Source organism: Erinaceus europaeus, chromosome 14 (assembly GCF_950295315.1).
Source record: "Erinaceus europaeus chromosome 14, mEriEur2.1, whole genome shotgun sequence".
NCBI classification, from domain to species: domain Eukaryota; kingdom Metazoa; phylum Chordata; class Mammalia; order Eulipotyphla; family Erinaceidae; genus Erinaceus; species Erinaceus europaeus.
Window position 1 is genome coordinate 28,056,211 of NC_080175.1, and position 15,174 is coordinate 28,071,384.

The following is a 15,174-nucleotide window of genomic DNA, read 5'->3' on the forward strand; positions in this document are numbered from 1 at the left end:
TAGAGGCAGACAAGTTTTCTGTTTATTGAGTACAAGAGCAGCACAGCTTTTATCACAGGTGGCAATTGGCTAGGGGATCATGTCCTGCTCTTATGGGATCCCACTGGGGCCTTCATCTGCCCTCCCCACTACTTTAGCCAGAGGCCACAGGAGTGCGCCACCAAGTCTCACACCCCAAACCCACCACCTCTCTGGACTAGCCATGGGTGCTAGGGCCCTTCCTCTGCTTGGGGATGGAGGTGGACATGGGCCCAACCCTCAAGAAAGAGGAGTTCTGCTAAATGTCTACAAGGGTCAGTGGAACACAAACTCCCTGTCTTAAGATTGTATGCTCCAGGCCTAGCTGCCCTGGAAGGTGTCTTGTTACACCCACCCAGGTACCTGTGGAGTTGAAGCACCGTCCCACAGCTGTGCCCCTGGCACAGCGGGGCTCTGAAAGGGGAATGCTTGTTCTGCCTTAATGACAATATGGTTGGTAGAGGGGGCTGGCAGTATAAGTTTAGATTCTACACTGATGTTAGAGCTGAACAAGAACCCCTAGGATTGTGCCTGGAGGTGTCCACATGGCACAGACACCCTTTGGTTCTGGACAAATAGTCTATTCCCGGATGTGGGAGTGGGGTGGCCCCCTGCCTCCTTCATTCCAGCTTCAGGAGCCAAGAATCAGAAAGCTAAAGGACCCAGCCCAATCTGGCCTGTGGGGATCCCTCAGTCTGTCCTGGGGTTCTGGGGCTCCTCCTGTCTCCAGGAGGAGGCAAAGTGCTATCAGAAATTACTTTGCTGGTGGAACAGTCGAGAGAGGGAAGTCCTGCAGCCTAGCTGCCTGGCCGTGGCAGTAGGCTGAGAAGAGAAGTCAAACATCAGGACATCCCAGGACAGCGTGTCTGTTCCTCACTCCCAGGATGACGTGTACAGGTGCACACACACACCATACTTATACATAGACACACAAGTGCAGGAGAAAGGGATAGTGTGACCCTGACTTTTGAAACCAGAGAGAAGAGAGGCAAAAAGGCTTATTTGGGGGGCACCTTTCCCAGCCTAATGATTGCTAGTTTCAATGGTTGCTGCCCACCCCACAAGCCCTCATTCAGTGCCAGGCAGATGAGCAGGTGGTAGGTTGGCAAGGCTCCACTAAAGCAGTAGCCCAAGGAGGTGAAAAAGGGAGCCAGGCATTGACCCTCCCTCAGAGGCCCTTGTTGTAGTAAACCACTTCAGTGCTGGGGCTGTGTTCACTGATCTGACCTCTCAGCTCCGGCTCCAGGCTGCTCACACGGATGGAGCTGCAACAGAACAGCACAGACAGGCTGAGCGTCCCCAGGGCCCAGGCTAAGGGACTGTCACCCTCCCCCCAAGCTGAAGAGTCTTCTCTTTCAACTGCCAGAAGGTCCTGCTCATTCTCATCCCGAGTCCCAGGATATGCTGAGGACCTGCTAGTTTCCATCTGGAAACATAGCAAAGACCCCTGAGGCCCAGCTGGTTCCAGAGCTGTGGGACCAGCAGGGAGTCCCCAGCCAACCCAGGGGCAGCACTTACCTTCTCTGTGGGAACAGGGCACAGCACAGGGGGGTAGCAAAGACCAGGCTGGGAGAGAAAGAAAGTGATGGAAGGTTTGTGAAGCTTTGAGTTGAGAGTCTTCCCAACATCCCATCTCTGGAGACACCCCACAGGGACAGGAAGCAGCAAGCCCCCACTGGCATTTGGTTCTGCCTGGGGAAAGAGCCAGCACCGCCCAGCCAGTGAATGGCAGAGTCAGGGGCCAAATGTGCATGAAAGCCTAAGTGGTATTCAAAGGTGTTGCTCCAGGTTTTAAGACTGAAACTCTTTCAACCAGACTCCAGGCCTTCAAGGACAGCGACTGCCCATAACACACACAGCCGTGCCTCCAGGTGCCTGAGACCCCACCCCACTGTGTGTACAGGCTTATAAGTATCTCATAGCAATAAGTGGTCACCCAAGCACAAGCACACCACATAAAGGGCACCCACACATACGCTGGGGAACACCCTGGACACTTACCAGAAGCCCACCAGTCCTACTTGCAGGGGTGCTCCCAACCAGGGGCGGCGCTGCGGAAATACAGACAGCAGAATGGGGTATGGATCCCTGCCCCCAGCCTCCACCCCATCATGGCTCTACCTCTTCAGCCCTGCCTTTGAGCCTCTGACACATGCCCTCTCCTTCTTCCATAGCAAGGTTGGGACCTCCAGGTCCCCATCTTCATTTCAGTCAGGCCTGTCCACTGCCCCCCAGCCCCACCCCAGTGTCACATCACCCCCTCTTGCCTCTCAGAGCTGCTCATGTGTACCTCCTCCAGAAGCTGCTTTCTTCTGGAATCCTTCTCTGACCCTTTACACACTTCTTCCCATTCCCATGGTACCAGTGTGTTCCTGTGCGCACCCCCTCAATTCGCCCCAGCCACAGAGGCTGTTCTGGTAATGTGCCCAACTGGTGCTCAAAAAATACCCAATAATAAATGTTCAGTGAAAAAGCCTGAGCCTACATTTCAGTGTCATGCTTCCCAGTCCTACTGGTGCATGTGTGAGTCTGTGTGTGTGTCATTGTCAGGGAGGGGGTGACAGCATGAGTATAATCAAGTGGGACGATGAAAGTCTCTCCCTCTGTGTGCCAAATGACTCTGAGTGACATTAGTTTTCTCCAGGTCAGAACTGGTTTCCTTTCTTCCCTCGTCATCACTTCCTGTTCCCTCAATCACCACCACAGCCTAAATCATTCTTTTTTTTTTTTTTCTAGAGAGTGAAAGAGACTACCACACCAAAGCTTCCTTCAATGCGGTGGGGGCCGTGCTCATGGCAAAGCAACACACTATCCAAATGAGCTATTTCACCAGCACCAGCCCGTTTATCCTTAATAGAGGAGCAGGGGACAGTGAGAGCAGAACAACCAGGTGGCTCTCAGGTACAGGCCAGGCTGGAGAGAGGCTGGGGACTAGTGACTTCTGCTTCCAACCACCAGCACCTCCAAGATGGCAGCAACCTACCTTCAGAAAGTCTTTCTTCTCCAGGGAGTCCATGATCATGGGGAGGACGACTGAGGGGAGAGCAGGCAGTGGGGAGGGAGTTAGTGGAGCAAAAGGAAAGATGGATCTCCCTTTCATAGCTCCTCCCACTTCCCTCAGAACCCCACCCCCATCCCAGAGAATGGCTCTCCTTGTCCCAGAGCCTCCAGTGGCCCACCAGCCACCCCTGCCTCACCCATAGAAGGGATCGCCATGCCGATTCTCGATATCACCACCTGGAAGATTCCTTGCTTGGCTGCGGTCACTGAGTGCCCCAGCCTCTGGCCAGCCTCATCAGTTACTGGGATGCCTACCTGCAGCTCCCTGAAAAGGGGAGGGGTCAGCTTCCACCTGCAGTGTCCCCTGGCTAGTATTCCCTGGAATCTGCTCACAAGTCTGAGATCCAAAGGCTTGTTCTCCCACCTAGGACCTCAGCACCAGACAGAGACCAGGCCCAACAGTTGGGGCCATGGAGGAGGGGAACGCCCCCCTTGGGTGTGCACATGCCAGGAACCAGGGCCCCTCACCTCTGCCTCATCAGGGGGATGTTGATGCAGTTGGCAGCTGCCACAGCGGCAAAGGGCACGAACCTGCCGATGAGGGGGGGCAGGTGCTGGGGGAGGAAAGATGTTACTTAGTGGTCCTGAGGGTCACAAGGAGGGGGAGACTGTGGGGAGCAGCATAGGGAGCTGTAGGCCAGGGGGGATGGGTGGAAAGGAAGAATGCAGTGAGTAAAAGCTGAATGGAGGCAGCAGAATAGGGTTCATTTACCTTGGTGAGAGATTTGAGTCCCAGGGCTGTGGCCACAGCTCCGGTGGTGGCACTCACATATGCTGTTCCCAACTGCCTGCGGGAGTCCAGGCAGGAGAGGGAAGTGAATAGCCCAGCGTGTGGCTCTACCCTCCAAAGACACATCAGTCCTCAGCATGAGGCATGGGAGGGGGGCCTCAGTGCAAAGAAACCTCTCCCCCAGCACCAGCATAGACTTTTCTGGAAGCCTCAGTCTCTCCCTTTGAAGAGTTGGGTTGTTCAAAGCAAACACAAGAGGACCCCATGCCTTCAGGCCAGGAAAGTGGGATGGGGGCAGTCTGAAAGAAGGATACTCATGGGCCGCCCCCCTGAGAACAGAAGGGATCACTGGCAGACTAGCAGTGCTGCAACACTGCCTGGAGACTCACCTCATAGTGATGGGGGCGTCACCACTGCGGTTGGAGTAGTTAACGATGGCATTGAAGGATTGGTTCACCCACTGCCAGAACACCACAGTTGGGGTCTTCCTGAGGGAACAAAGACACTTATTTCTGTCCCCTCTACAGTGTCCGACATCCTTAGGCCCTGAGAGGGAAACCCCAAAGGTTATTTCTGAACCCTCAGGAGAGACCAGGTACTAACCCAGCTCCTGCTCTGGGGACTCCTTGCATGGTTGTCCCCACTTACACAAATATACCCACTATCTCGGGGTGGGTGGATCCAGAGCTCTGAGGATTAGAAGGGATTCCAAAGCAAGGAAAGCTTTTTTGTTTTTGTTTTACTATTATTATTTTTGTCATCACTGAGGTTTTACTGCTCCAGGATGATTTTTTCAGATAGAGGGACAGACATAGACAAAGAGACAGAGACAGACAGAGAGAGAGACACACCACAACATCAAACGTTCCTCCAGTATGGTGGGGGCCAAACTTGAACCTGGAGAAGTAGTATGCTATCCAAGTGAGTTACTTTGCCAGCCCCTAGTGCGAGCTCTTAGCCACCTATTATTTTGTTTTTCTTTCCCTCACCCCCTGCCACCTCTCTTTTTTGCCACCAGGGGTATGCTGGGCCTTAATGTTCACAAAACAATTCCACTGCTCCTGGTGGTTGTTTTTTTTTTTTCTTTTGATAGAAAGTGAGAGATAGAGAGGGAAGGGACAGAGAGATAAAGAGAGGCAGAGACACAGAAGAAGAGACACCTGCAGTACAGTTCTACCACTTGTGAAGCTTCCTCCCATGCAAGTGGGGACCAGGGGCTTGACCCCAGATCCTCATGCATGGTAATGTGTACACTCTACCTGGTGCAACACCACTTGGTCCCCACCCACTATTTGCTGCCTAGACTGGCACTTAGTTGCCAGTCCATGCTAGTTTTCAGGGAGGTGAAGCATGGGACAGGACCTGCCTGTAGAAGGTGAGCATGAAGCTGGTGATGGTCATGTTCATGGGCACCTGGGCTGACATGCGGCCAATCAGGATCATCTTCTCTCCCGTGTCAGGGTGGAAGGCAGAGTCGTACACGTACTTGGCCCTCCACAGCTGGTCCTCAGTGAGCCCTGGGGTCACCACACCAGCCCTGAAAGTGTTGGAAGACTGGCAGTTTTGGGGGGAAGATCTTCCCTGCACACCTAGCACTGGGGAAGTCCAGGCAGATGCTGTGCCCTCCAATCTCAGAATAAAGGAGCTTCTACTTGCGGCGGGGATGGGGTGGGGTGAAATAGCCAAAGTTTCCCAAAGTGAGGACTCTTGTTTCTATTTCTCTTTTTTTTTTTTAATTTTTATTTGTTGTTGTTGTTGTTGTTTTTGCCTCCAGGGTTATTGCTGGGGCTTGGAGACTGCACCATGAATCCATTGCTCCTAGAGGCTACTTTTTAAAAAAAATTTTCGTATTATCTCTATTTATTGGATAGAAACAGCCAGAAATCGGGAGGGAAGGAGATAGACAGAGAGCTACCTGCAGCTCTGCTCCACCACTTGCAAAGCTTTCCCCCTGTAGGTGGGAGCCAGGGGGCTCGAACCCAGGTCCTTTCGCGACGTAAAATGTCGCTCCACCAGGTGCACCACCACCTGGCCCCTCTATTTCTCTTTTAACCATACAAAGGGGGTACCTTTTGCTTCTGCCAAAATGTTGGGTCATGGGTAATAATGGTACTCAATGAGTCAAAAGTGGTTAGGGAGACTCAGGGACTCAGAAAGAGGAAGGGAAGAAGAATAAGATGAGGCTGGGGGCCTAGGTCTCTAAGGTGGGATAAGATGGCGGTTTCATTGAGGGTGAAATGTACTGATGTCTATCTTGGAGAAATGTGGAAATGCCCCTATGACCAAAAAAAAAAAAAAAAAAAAGACCTGTAAATCAATATTTCCTCAATAAAGTGATATTGGAATTAGAAGGGGAAAGTGACTAGGGACCTAGGAGATGGCACAGTGGATAATACATTAAACTCTCAATTGGTCCTGAGCTCAATCACCAGCATTGCATCCTCCAGAGTGATGCTCTTGTTCCCCCCTCCCTCTCATTAATAAATAAACATTTTTTTAATGGCTAGGGCAATGCAAGGGGTTTTCTTCCTGGAGAGAAGGGGGATTTCCTCATACTTCCTTGGAATTTTTAGCCCTTCTGGCTGTGCAGAGGATGGGCCAGCAGAGGCCAAATCCCCTTACAGGGTTAGTGCAGCATAGACTAGCTCCTCCTTAACTATCTATGCCAGCTCTCAACCTAAACACTCTCATATTCTTTAGGCTAAAGCTCCCAGCTGCACTCGCCTGTGATTCTAGCAAACAGGGCCAGTAAGTAAGGGACATGAGCAGCAAGACAAGGTCACTCACAAACTGGGGAAGGCATATGCACAGGGTACATATGTTAATGACAGGGAATGAAATCCCGGGGACACAGTCAGATGGAGTAAGATGGGGGTCACCTGTAGTTCTGCACAATATTCCGGGCAGCTTCCAGCTGTGCCCCAGACAGCAGTAGATTCCGGGGGTCAGTCACAGTGAAGAAATGCCGGGCTCTGCCCAGGAAAGTGCCTTGGTCCCAGCGAGGCTCCTGGATGTTGATGCCTAAGGGTAATTCACCCATTTTCTACAGGACAGAGAGGAGGGTCAGAAGGCTCCAGGAAGGGAGACCAAGGGCTCCACCTGGAGGAGCATCTGGTGGCCCTCTTCTGGTCCCTGGGCCTACTGCCAATCTTTCTGGAGCTCAAGGTGACTCCAGAAAGGTAAGCAGGGGTCGGGGGAGGAGCTGTTTTCCAGAGGAGGCCCAGTCAGAGCCTGCAGCCTCTGGAGGGGTAGAGAGGAGGGAGCAGCTTTCACTCTGGCCTGGTGCAGATTTCCACCACAAGTATCTACATGTGTGTGTTTGTGGCAGCCCCCAACACACACACACTGCAGCTCCTGCAAGCTCTGTGAGCAAAAAAAATGTGTGTTCTGTGCATTTGCACATCTATGTTCCTGCCAGCTTTAGGTCCCCGCAGCCTGGAGACCTTGGCACAACCCTGCCCCCAAGGCTGCTTAGAAAGAAGGCAGAAGGTTTTCCCATACCCCAGACCCCACCCAAGAAGAGCTAGGGCTCTCTGGCCACCTATAGGTTTCTCTGTTCCAGATCTCAACCATGGGTATTTTGTAGGACCAACTCATCTTCTGAAGCCCATGATAAGGGCTGGAAGCTTCCCCAGCTGAGCAGGGCAGGGGGCACCCAGTTACCGACCTCCAGCAGCCCCTCTTCCCAACCTCTAGAGAACCACCCTTCTGCACAAAGCAGCCATCTGGCTGTAATGGGCAAAATCCTACAGAATGACTAATCCCCTCCAACCACACTTCCTTTCACAGGCAGACACGCCTTCCTCTTGCTCACACACTCACACTCACATACCCGGGCACAGACACCATCACACATGCCCGGCGGCACAGACACACAAACAGGCTGGACACTACCTACGCATACAAAGACTGTTAAATGCAGAGAGAGAGAGAGAGATAGAGAGAGATAGAGAGAGATGAGATGAGAGAACAGCACAGCATTAGCTGCAGAAACGACACTGTGACCACGCAGAACCCCACCCTGTCATCCTCACCCCTACCCCCAGGAGTCCTAGGAATCTCTCTAGAGCCGGGAGATACTGAACCTCAAGCCAGGCCCCCTCCACCGGCTCCCAGCCGCCGCCCCTCCCCCCCCCACTCACCTACCCCCTGCACTCACGCTTGTCTGCGCCCCGCGCTCCAGCGCCCTGCAGCCGCAGACCCGCCTTCCTCTCTGCGCGTAGCCCCCGCCTTCCCGCCCATCACGCGTCACGTCATGCGTGACGCTCGCAGCAGGAAGGGGCTCTGCGGGCCCTTCGGCCCGGCGCGGCTCGGGATTGGTAGAGCCCGGGGGGCGGTGGGTGTCATTTGCGGTGACGCCCCCAGCGCGGCCCCCGAGGATCCAGCCTCCTCGAGCCAATCCGCGCTCGGGGATCAGCTCTGGCCCCATCCGCCACGGGAGAGGCGGGGGGGGGGGGGGTTGCGGAGGGGGGCGGGCGGGCGCCCAGGCCCTGGGCTGACCTCCGAGGCGCCAGCCCCGCGGCCAGAGGTCTCGGGGCTCTGCGGGAGGCGCGGGGCACTGTGGCCCTAATGGGGCGCCCCGGGTACTCGAGTTGCCGCCCCTTGTTTACTTGGCTGCCTTGGCAGTGCCCACAGCCTACCTGACCCCTGGGTTCCTACCCCAATTCCTACAAGCACTGAGCCATTTGCAGCCCTCCACAGGCCTGTGCCGCCTGTCCCCCTCTATGTCCCAACCCTTTCTTGCTCACCAAGCCCCTCCTGTCTCCTTTCTGCAGCCCTTCCTAGCTCCATTGGATCCCCAATTTCGTTAGACTTCCATTCCCTAACCCTGCATCACAGACAGTAGCCTCAGTCCCCGCCTGATGTGGAGGGGTGTCAGGCTCGGCACCTGAAAGACACTAGTCTCTCAGGTGTGCTGAGGCCAGCAGCCTCGCCCTGCGTCGTCTTTTCCAGAACTGGGTGACACTTTCTGATGGAGAAGGAGGGTGCGTGTGAAGAAAACAAGGCTCACCCGAGTTACATGCCCCGCTGAGACCTCAGGGGTGAGCGCGGAAGAGAGGTGGCCGGCCTGGCCTGCAGAGGGTGCGGTTCTGGGCTCGCCAGGACTGAACCGCTAGCGGAACCCCGCAAGTCCAAATCCAAGAAGTCCTAATTCGCCGGATGGGGTGGGGCTTCGGCATTCGAATTGGAATAGGAATTGGAGCTTCCCCAACCCTGGTAACTAAGCACCGTCCAGGGCGCAGGAGGAAGGTGTTGGAAAGTGGTGAGTGGCGGTTCTCCTGGCCAACGGGAGCGCTGCACAGCGCGGGCCTGCCCCCACCCTTCGGCCGAGGGTCGCGGTCCAGAGCCGGGGCCACTGCAGTCGCTCGCGCCCGCGAGCGGGCGGGCGGGCGAGGCCGGCGGCGGCCGCGCGTACAAGAAGGTGCGGAGGCCCAGCCCGTGAACTAGGGTAGAGCTGAGGAGTCAGGAGGACTGATCCAGGAGCGCGGTGCTGTATGTTGGGTCCTAGGTTTTGTGCGGGATGCTTGGGCGGGAGTGGGGCTCTCTCCTGCAGGTCCTTCTCTCCCCTCTCCCAGTCCGGGGATCCCTTTAGACTCGAGGGCAGGGAGAGGGCCTGGAAATCTCCCGGGCCTTTGGCTGCAGCTGTCCTAGGTCCTGAAGCGTGGGCCTGGGGCCAGAGCCAGGGCCCCCCAACTCATTTCCTCATCGGGAGAGGTGGTGGCGCGACTTGTCCTGACCCCAGTGACTTTCACATGGCTTGAAGCTCTGGGGTCTGCGATAATCGCACCTGCATATTCTCCATCTCCACCGTGGACTGGGAACAGAAGGAAATGGCTCCGCTGGGCGGGCAAGCAGAAGTTCCCACCCGGCTGGATAAGTAACTTCCAAAAGTTAGTAGGACTCCAGAGCAGGTCTCTGGCTAGGAACGGGGAGCTGAGGAGCCTTACAAGGCTTGGGAGGACAGAAGGCTGAAAGCAGGGAGAGGGTGGCAAAGGGGGGGGGGGGACTGTAAGGGAAAATTGACACCCTTCCCAATCCCTGATCTCGCGGCCCAGATATCAGCACGGACCCCTGAGCAACAACGGAAGCGGGAAACCGGGCTCCGCTCACTGGGACGGACCCCAGCCCTGCAGAGGAAGCTCATGGAGCTCAGAGCATTCGGGGCCCCTCCTGCGGAAGGCTAGCGGGTTCCTCCCCGACCCCAGGGCGCCGCCCCAGCCTAGCCACCATGGCGCACGGGTTCACAGTGGGCTTCGAGCCCCTAGGCCTCGGAGACCTCAGCTCCAATTCCCTGAGTTCCCTGTCCTCCCGGGGCCACCTGGGCAGCGACGCGGGCTCCGCAACGCGATACCTGCTGAGGAAGCAGCAACGGCTGCTGAACGGGCCCCTGCGCGGAATTCGAGCCTCCTCGCCCATGGGCCGCGTCATCCTCATCAACTCCCCCATTGAAGGTGGGGGCTCGGGAGCAGAGGGTGGGGATAGGAGATAGCTGCCATTAAGGAGGAGGAGGAGGCAGAATCAGTCTGGTTGCAGGGGTGGGGGACTCCAAAGATGGGAGGCTTAGAGAGGTGGGGAGGGGGGCCCAGCACCCCCTGGGTCCAGAAGGAGAGACCTAAGCTTGAGTTATTCAATGCCATTTCACTGCATACCAACACTCTGGGAAAGTACCGCAGGAGACCTGGAGAGAGAGATGAGGCACAGTCTGCTCCTTCCAGAAATGTCTGATATAATGAGACTTAAACAAAGCACTGGGCTGGTGGCTGGGGCAGGGGGAATAGTACAGACTATGGCTGGAAATGGAATGCATGAATATGAAGTACAGCAGGAAGAGCACTTAGACTGCCTGGCTACACTGACAGGTGTGAGGCAACACAGAACTGGAGCAGGGTGGGACCTGGAGTACCAACCAGAGAGTGCCCTCCCCCCCCCTCCCGCAGGCTTTCCCTGGGCAAGACCAGATCCTTATCTCTAGTTCCTCCCCCTCAGACATCACAGCATCTTGGATTGAATCCCAGACTGGACTTTTCAGGCCCTGCTCTTCCCTCAACCCAGCTGGGTACCTCCATCCCCTTCCCTGGCCTCTGAGGTAGGGGAGAGCAGGCTAACCCAGCAAAGTCACCCCCTCACTACCACCACCCTACTGAGCCTCATCTCAGGTGATCAGTAAGGGACTGCTTGAGGGTCACCATTGTCACTCTTGTCATAGAAGTCTCCCTCCTTCCAGAGCCAGGACACAAAGAGGTACAAGAAGTGCTGTAGCACTGTCTCTGTATGTCCCCCACTGTATTAAAAGAACTCTGCTGGGGCTGGACAGTGGTGCACCTAGTTGAATGCACACACTACCATATGCAAGGGTCTGGGTTCAAGCCCCAAGTCCCCACCTGCAGAGAGGGAAGCTTCATGAGCAGTAAAGAAGTTCCGCAGGTGTGTTTCTCTCTCCTTTTCCATCTCCTCCTACCCTCTCACTTTCTCTCCTCCCTATCAGATAAAAGAAAGTGAGGGAGAATGGCCACCAGGAGAGGTGAACTGGTCATTCAAGGCACCAAGCCCTAGAGATAACCCTGGGAGGTGGGGATGGACTGTGCTATCAGGATGTCACAATAGTTCATCTGGATAGTGTGCTGCTTACCCATTCATGTGACCCAAGTTCTCAAGTCTAGCTCCCACTGCACACGAGGAAGCTTCAGTGTCATGGTACCTCTCTCTCTCTCTCTCTCTCTTCTCTCTCTCTCTCTCTCTGAAAAAAGTCAACCTGGAGCAGTGAAACCCCCAGGAACAACAGGAAAATTTAAGTGTTGTGCTCTATACTGCCCCACCACGTACACACATACCATGCCCAGCTCTGTAAAATGCTGGCTACATATACTGTCCCACTGACATCCTCTTCCAAAGCTTTCAAGACTGCTCCCTCCCTCTGCCTCACCCACTGTGTCTCCCAGCAATGGGGAGGGGGGCCACTCGACACTGCTCTGAGCAGATAGTCTGAGCCTCTGTATGCTGGGAGCCTTTGAACTCTACCTGAGCTCAAACTTCTCCCAATGCACTGCAGCCTGGAACCACACCCCACACCCCCCTGCATGTCCTTATTTAAACCAATCCAGGAACATAAAACAACCAATGAGGGAGACACAGTGGGTCTCCCACCACCACCCACAGAACCCTCAGAAGGTCCACCCAACATCTCAAACTCAACCTGTGCCAGTGAAACTCCAATGTCTTTAATCCAAACAAGCCTTCTCCTTGCTCTCCTTACTCCTTTCATCTATTAAAAAAAATACTTAGCAGGGGCAAGGGAGACAGCATAATGATTATGCAAACAGACTCTCATCCTGAGGCTCTGAGGTCCCAGGTTTAATCCCCTGCACTGTTATACACCAGAGCTGAGTAGTGCTATGGAAAAAAAAAAAAAAACTTAGCAAATACCAACCATTGTGAAGATTCATGGGCAGAAAAGAGGAAAGGTGACAGAACATGAATGATATAAGGAATAAGGAAATGAGAAAGTTTGGTAAACATCTTGAAAATACTGATTTGGATGTTGTGATGGTGGTGGTGGGTCTCTAACTTTTAAGAATTACCAGAGTGACCTGGGGAGCTTATCTAGAGAGAAATTGTGCTACTGTGTACCCAGCGCTTCTGGTTCAGTGACTATGCAAGAAAGTCCAAGAACCCATGTGTTTGATAAGTCCCCAGTGGCTGCGGATGCAGCTGGGGAGCTGGCTTTGAGGCTCATCCTAATACACTACTTGGGAAGAGGGGAACGGACTTCAGCTAGAAGTGGCCCAGGAAGGCTTCTCTGAGAAAGTAGAGTCTGAGTCAGATGGACTCAGGAGTCAGAGCTGGCTTTATGTAAAAAAAAGTCAGGGTGCAGGGAGTCAGGCGGTAGCACAGTGAGTTAAGTGCAGGTGGCGCAAAGTACAAGAACCAGTGTAAGGATCCTGGTTTGAGCCCCCAGCTCCCCATCTGCATGGCAGTCATTTCACAAGAGGTAGAGTAGGTCTGCAGGTGTCTATCTTTCCCCCTCTCTGTCTTCCCCTCCTCTCTCCATTTCTCTCTGTTCTATCCAACAATGACATCAATAACAACAACAATAATAACTACAACAACAACAATAAAAAACAAGAGCAACAAAAGAGAAGCTAAATAAATATTAAAAAAAATTTTTTCAAGTCAGGGTGCAGTCTGGGAGGTGGCATAGTGGATAAAGCAATGGACTTTCAAGCATGAGGTATTGAGTTCAATCCCTAAAATCATATTGCCATGGTGATGTTCTGGCTCCTCCCTCTTTCTCTCATTAATTAACAAATACATCCGATAGAATATATATATATACAAATATATATTGCCTGAATATATATATATATATATATATATATATTCGGGCAAGAGTATGACTGGTCTAGGGGACCCTGGAAGGCTGGAAGGGCTGGCCTGTAAGAGGAACAGGAAAGTAGTCAGTCACTGTAGCCAAGAAGGGAAACCAGAGGTGAGGGTATCAGGTGGACAGAGGAAACCCACAGAAGGCCTTATCAGGCCTGCACATTTTTATTTAGGAGAGAGGCATAATCTGCTATAAAAACTAACTCTGGTTAGTGTGTGGAGAGTGGGTGGGGATGGGGCAAGTGTGGAGTGGGGAGTCTGAGGAGGCTGCTGCCCACTACCTGAAAGAAAAGGCTGGTGGCCTGGATTTGGGCAGTAAACCTAGGGAAGCTTCCCCCCTCAGAGGCCCTTAACTTGTAGGCTCAAAATCCCAACTTTAACATCCCCTTCAGGGCCCTAGAGAAGCCTCAGGGAAGGATTTCACAGGCAAGAACACAGAACACCTGTCCCAGAATAACTTTCAACTATAGAAGTTAAAGTGAACAGTAGGGACTGGTGGTGCACCTGGTTGAATACACATGTGTTACCATGTGCAAAGAATGACCCAGGTTCAAGCCTCTAGTCCCTCCCTACCTGCAGGGGAAGAAGTTTCACAAGTGGTAAAACAATGATACAGATGTCTCTCTCCTTGCTATCTTCTCTTCTCTCTCAATTTCTTTCTGCCCAAATTAAAAAATAATAAGCAAATTTTTAAAAAGAAAGAAGTTAAAATGCATATACTCATTCCCGTCACAAACTGGAAAACTCCAACACCCTCAATTATGTCCCCCAAGAGTAATATTTTTCTTTCTTTTTCTCTTTTTTCCCATAAGCGTTATCGATAAAGTTCAGTACCTACACAACTCCGTTAAGTCTGGAAGCCTTTTTCCCCCCTTCAGAGAGATGCCTTTAACACAGTCCACCGCTTGTAAATGTTCTTCCCTGCGGCCCAGAAGGCGGTACAGTTGATAAAGCACAGGACTCAAGCACGAAACCCTGAGCTCAACCCCTAACACCATATGTGCCACAGCGATGCTCTGATTTTCTTCCCTCCCCCCTTCTCTCTCTCATTAAAACAACTTTTTTTTTTTTAAATAAGAAACTTATCTGGGTAGATAGCATAATGGTTATGCAAACAGATTCTCATGCCTAAGGCTCCAAAATCCCAGGTTCAATCCCCCGCACCACCATAAGCCAGAGATGAACCGTGCTCTGGCTAAAAAATTAAAATAATAAATAAATAAAAACTCAGGGGTCGGGTGGTAGCGCAGCAGGTTAAGTGCAAGTGGCGCAAAGTGCAAGGACCAGTGTTAGGATCCCAATTTGAGCCCCCGGCTCCCTACCTGCAAGGGGGTCACTTCACAAGCAGTGAAGCAGGTCTTCAGGTGTCTGTCTTTCTCTCCCTCTTTCTGTGTTCCCCTCCTCTCTCGATTTCTCCTGTCCTATCCAAGAACAACAACTTCAATGGAAACAATAACAACAAGGGCAACAAAATGGGGGAATAAATGGCCTCCAGGAGCAGTGGATTCTTAGTGCAGGCACTGAGGCCCAGCAATAACCCTGGAGGCAAAGGGAAAAAAAGAAGAAGAAGAAACTTCTCCCCTGCAAGTACTTCCATGTGTGAACCAGGAATTTGAACTCAGGTCCTTGCATGTGCTAACATGTGCGTTTTACCTTCTGAGCCACTAACTAGCCCCCCAGAATGAAATTTTGAACCTCCTCTTTAAAATTTGTTGAATAGGAGGTTGGGCGGTGGCGCAGTGGGTTAAGGGCATGTGGTGCAAAGTGCAGGGACCAGCGTAAGGATCCCAGTTCTAGCCCCCGGCTCCCCACCTGCAGGGGAGTCGCTTCACAGGCGGTGAAGCAGGTCTGCAGGTGTCTATCTTTCTCTCCCCCTCTCTGTCCTGTCCAACAACGAACAATATCAACACTGGCAATAATAATAACCACAACGAGGCTACAACAACAAGGGCAACAAAGGGGGGAAAAATGGCCTCCAGGAGCGG

The 15,174-nt window shown here is 53.0% G+C and overlaps 2 protein-coding genes across 9 annotated transcripts in view; one reads left to right on the plus strand and one right to left on the minus strand.

Annotated features, from left to right (window-relative positions):
- On the minus strand, positions 1–8,123 carry SFXN3 (sideroflexin 3). 3 transcript variants are annotated; one of them, XM_007530290.3, is made up of 11 exons: positions 7,968–8,123; positions 6,688–6,851; positions 5,171–5,345; positions 4,198–4,292; positions 3,791–3,866; positions 3,547–3,632; positions 3,216–3,343; positions 3,002–3,051; positions 2,020–2,069; positions 1,537–1,584; positions 1–1,283 (listed from the first exon to the last, which is right to left on the minus strand). In XM_007530290.3, exons 2-11 carry the CDS (start codon positions 6,846–6,848, stop codon positions 1,187–1,189), a joined length of 966 nt encoding a protein of 321 aa, XP_007530352.1. In that variant the 5' UTR covers positions 6,849–6,851; positions 7,968–8,123; the 3' UTR covers positions 1–1,186. The 3 variants fall into 3 exon arrangements, with proteins under 3 accessions (XP_007530352.1, XP_060027462.1, XP_060027463.1); XM_060171479.1 differs by having other exon boundaries at positions 7,955–8,027; XM_060171480.1 differs by having other exon boundaries at positions 7,951–8,004.
- PDZD7 (PDZ domain containing 7) overlaps positions 6,750–15,174 on the plus strand; it is a 25,038-nt gene continuing 16,613 nt past the window's right edge. For 3 of the 6 annotated variants that reach the window (XM_016191364.2, XM_060171466.1, XM_060171467.1), the window contains exons 1-3: positions 6,751–6,870; positions 8,856–9,301; positions 9,865–10,260. In XM_016191364.2, coding sequence (XP_016046850.1) covers positions 10,038–10,260 — 223 coding nt within the window. In that variant the 5' untranslated portion in view covers positions 6,751–6,870; positions 8,856–9,301; positions 9,865–10,037. Of the gene's footprint in view, positions 6,871–8,855; positions 9,302–9,864; positions 10,261–15,174 lie in introns of those variants that run through there. The other 3 variants (XM_060171468.1, XM_060171469.1, XM_060171470.1) reach the window with 3 other exon arrangements.

What these genes read in the sequence shown, in the direction of transcription:
- SFXN3 (XM_007530290.3), bottom strand. Translation starts at nt 6,848, where the DNA reads ATGGGTGAATTACCCTTAGGCATCAACATCCAGGAGCCTCGCTGGGAC. An exon ending in TGCTCACCTTCTACAGGCAG is followed by an intron (nt 4,293 to 5,170) that starts GTCCTGTCCCAT and finishes TCCCTCAGGAAG; the next exon opens with ACCCCAACTGTGGTGTTCTG. An exon ending in GACGCCCCCATCACTATGAG is followed by an intron (nt 3,867 to 4,197) that starts GTGAGTCTCCAG and finishes GGACTCCCGCAG; the next exon opens with GCAGTTGGGAACAGCATATG.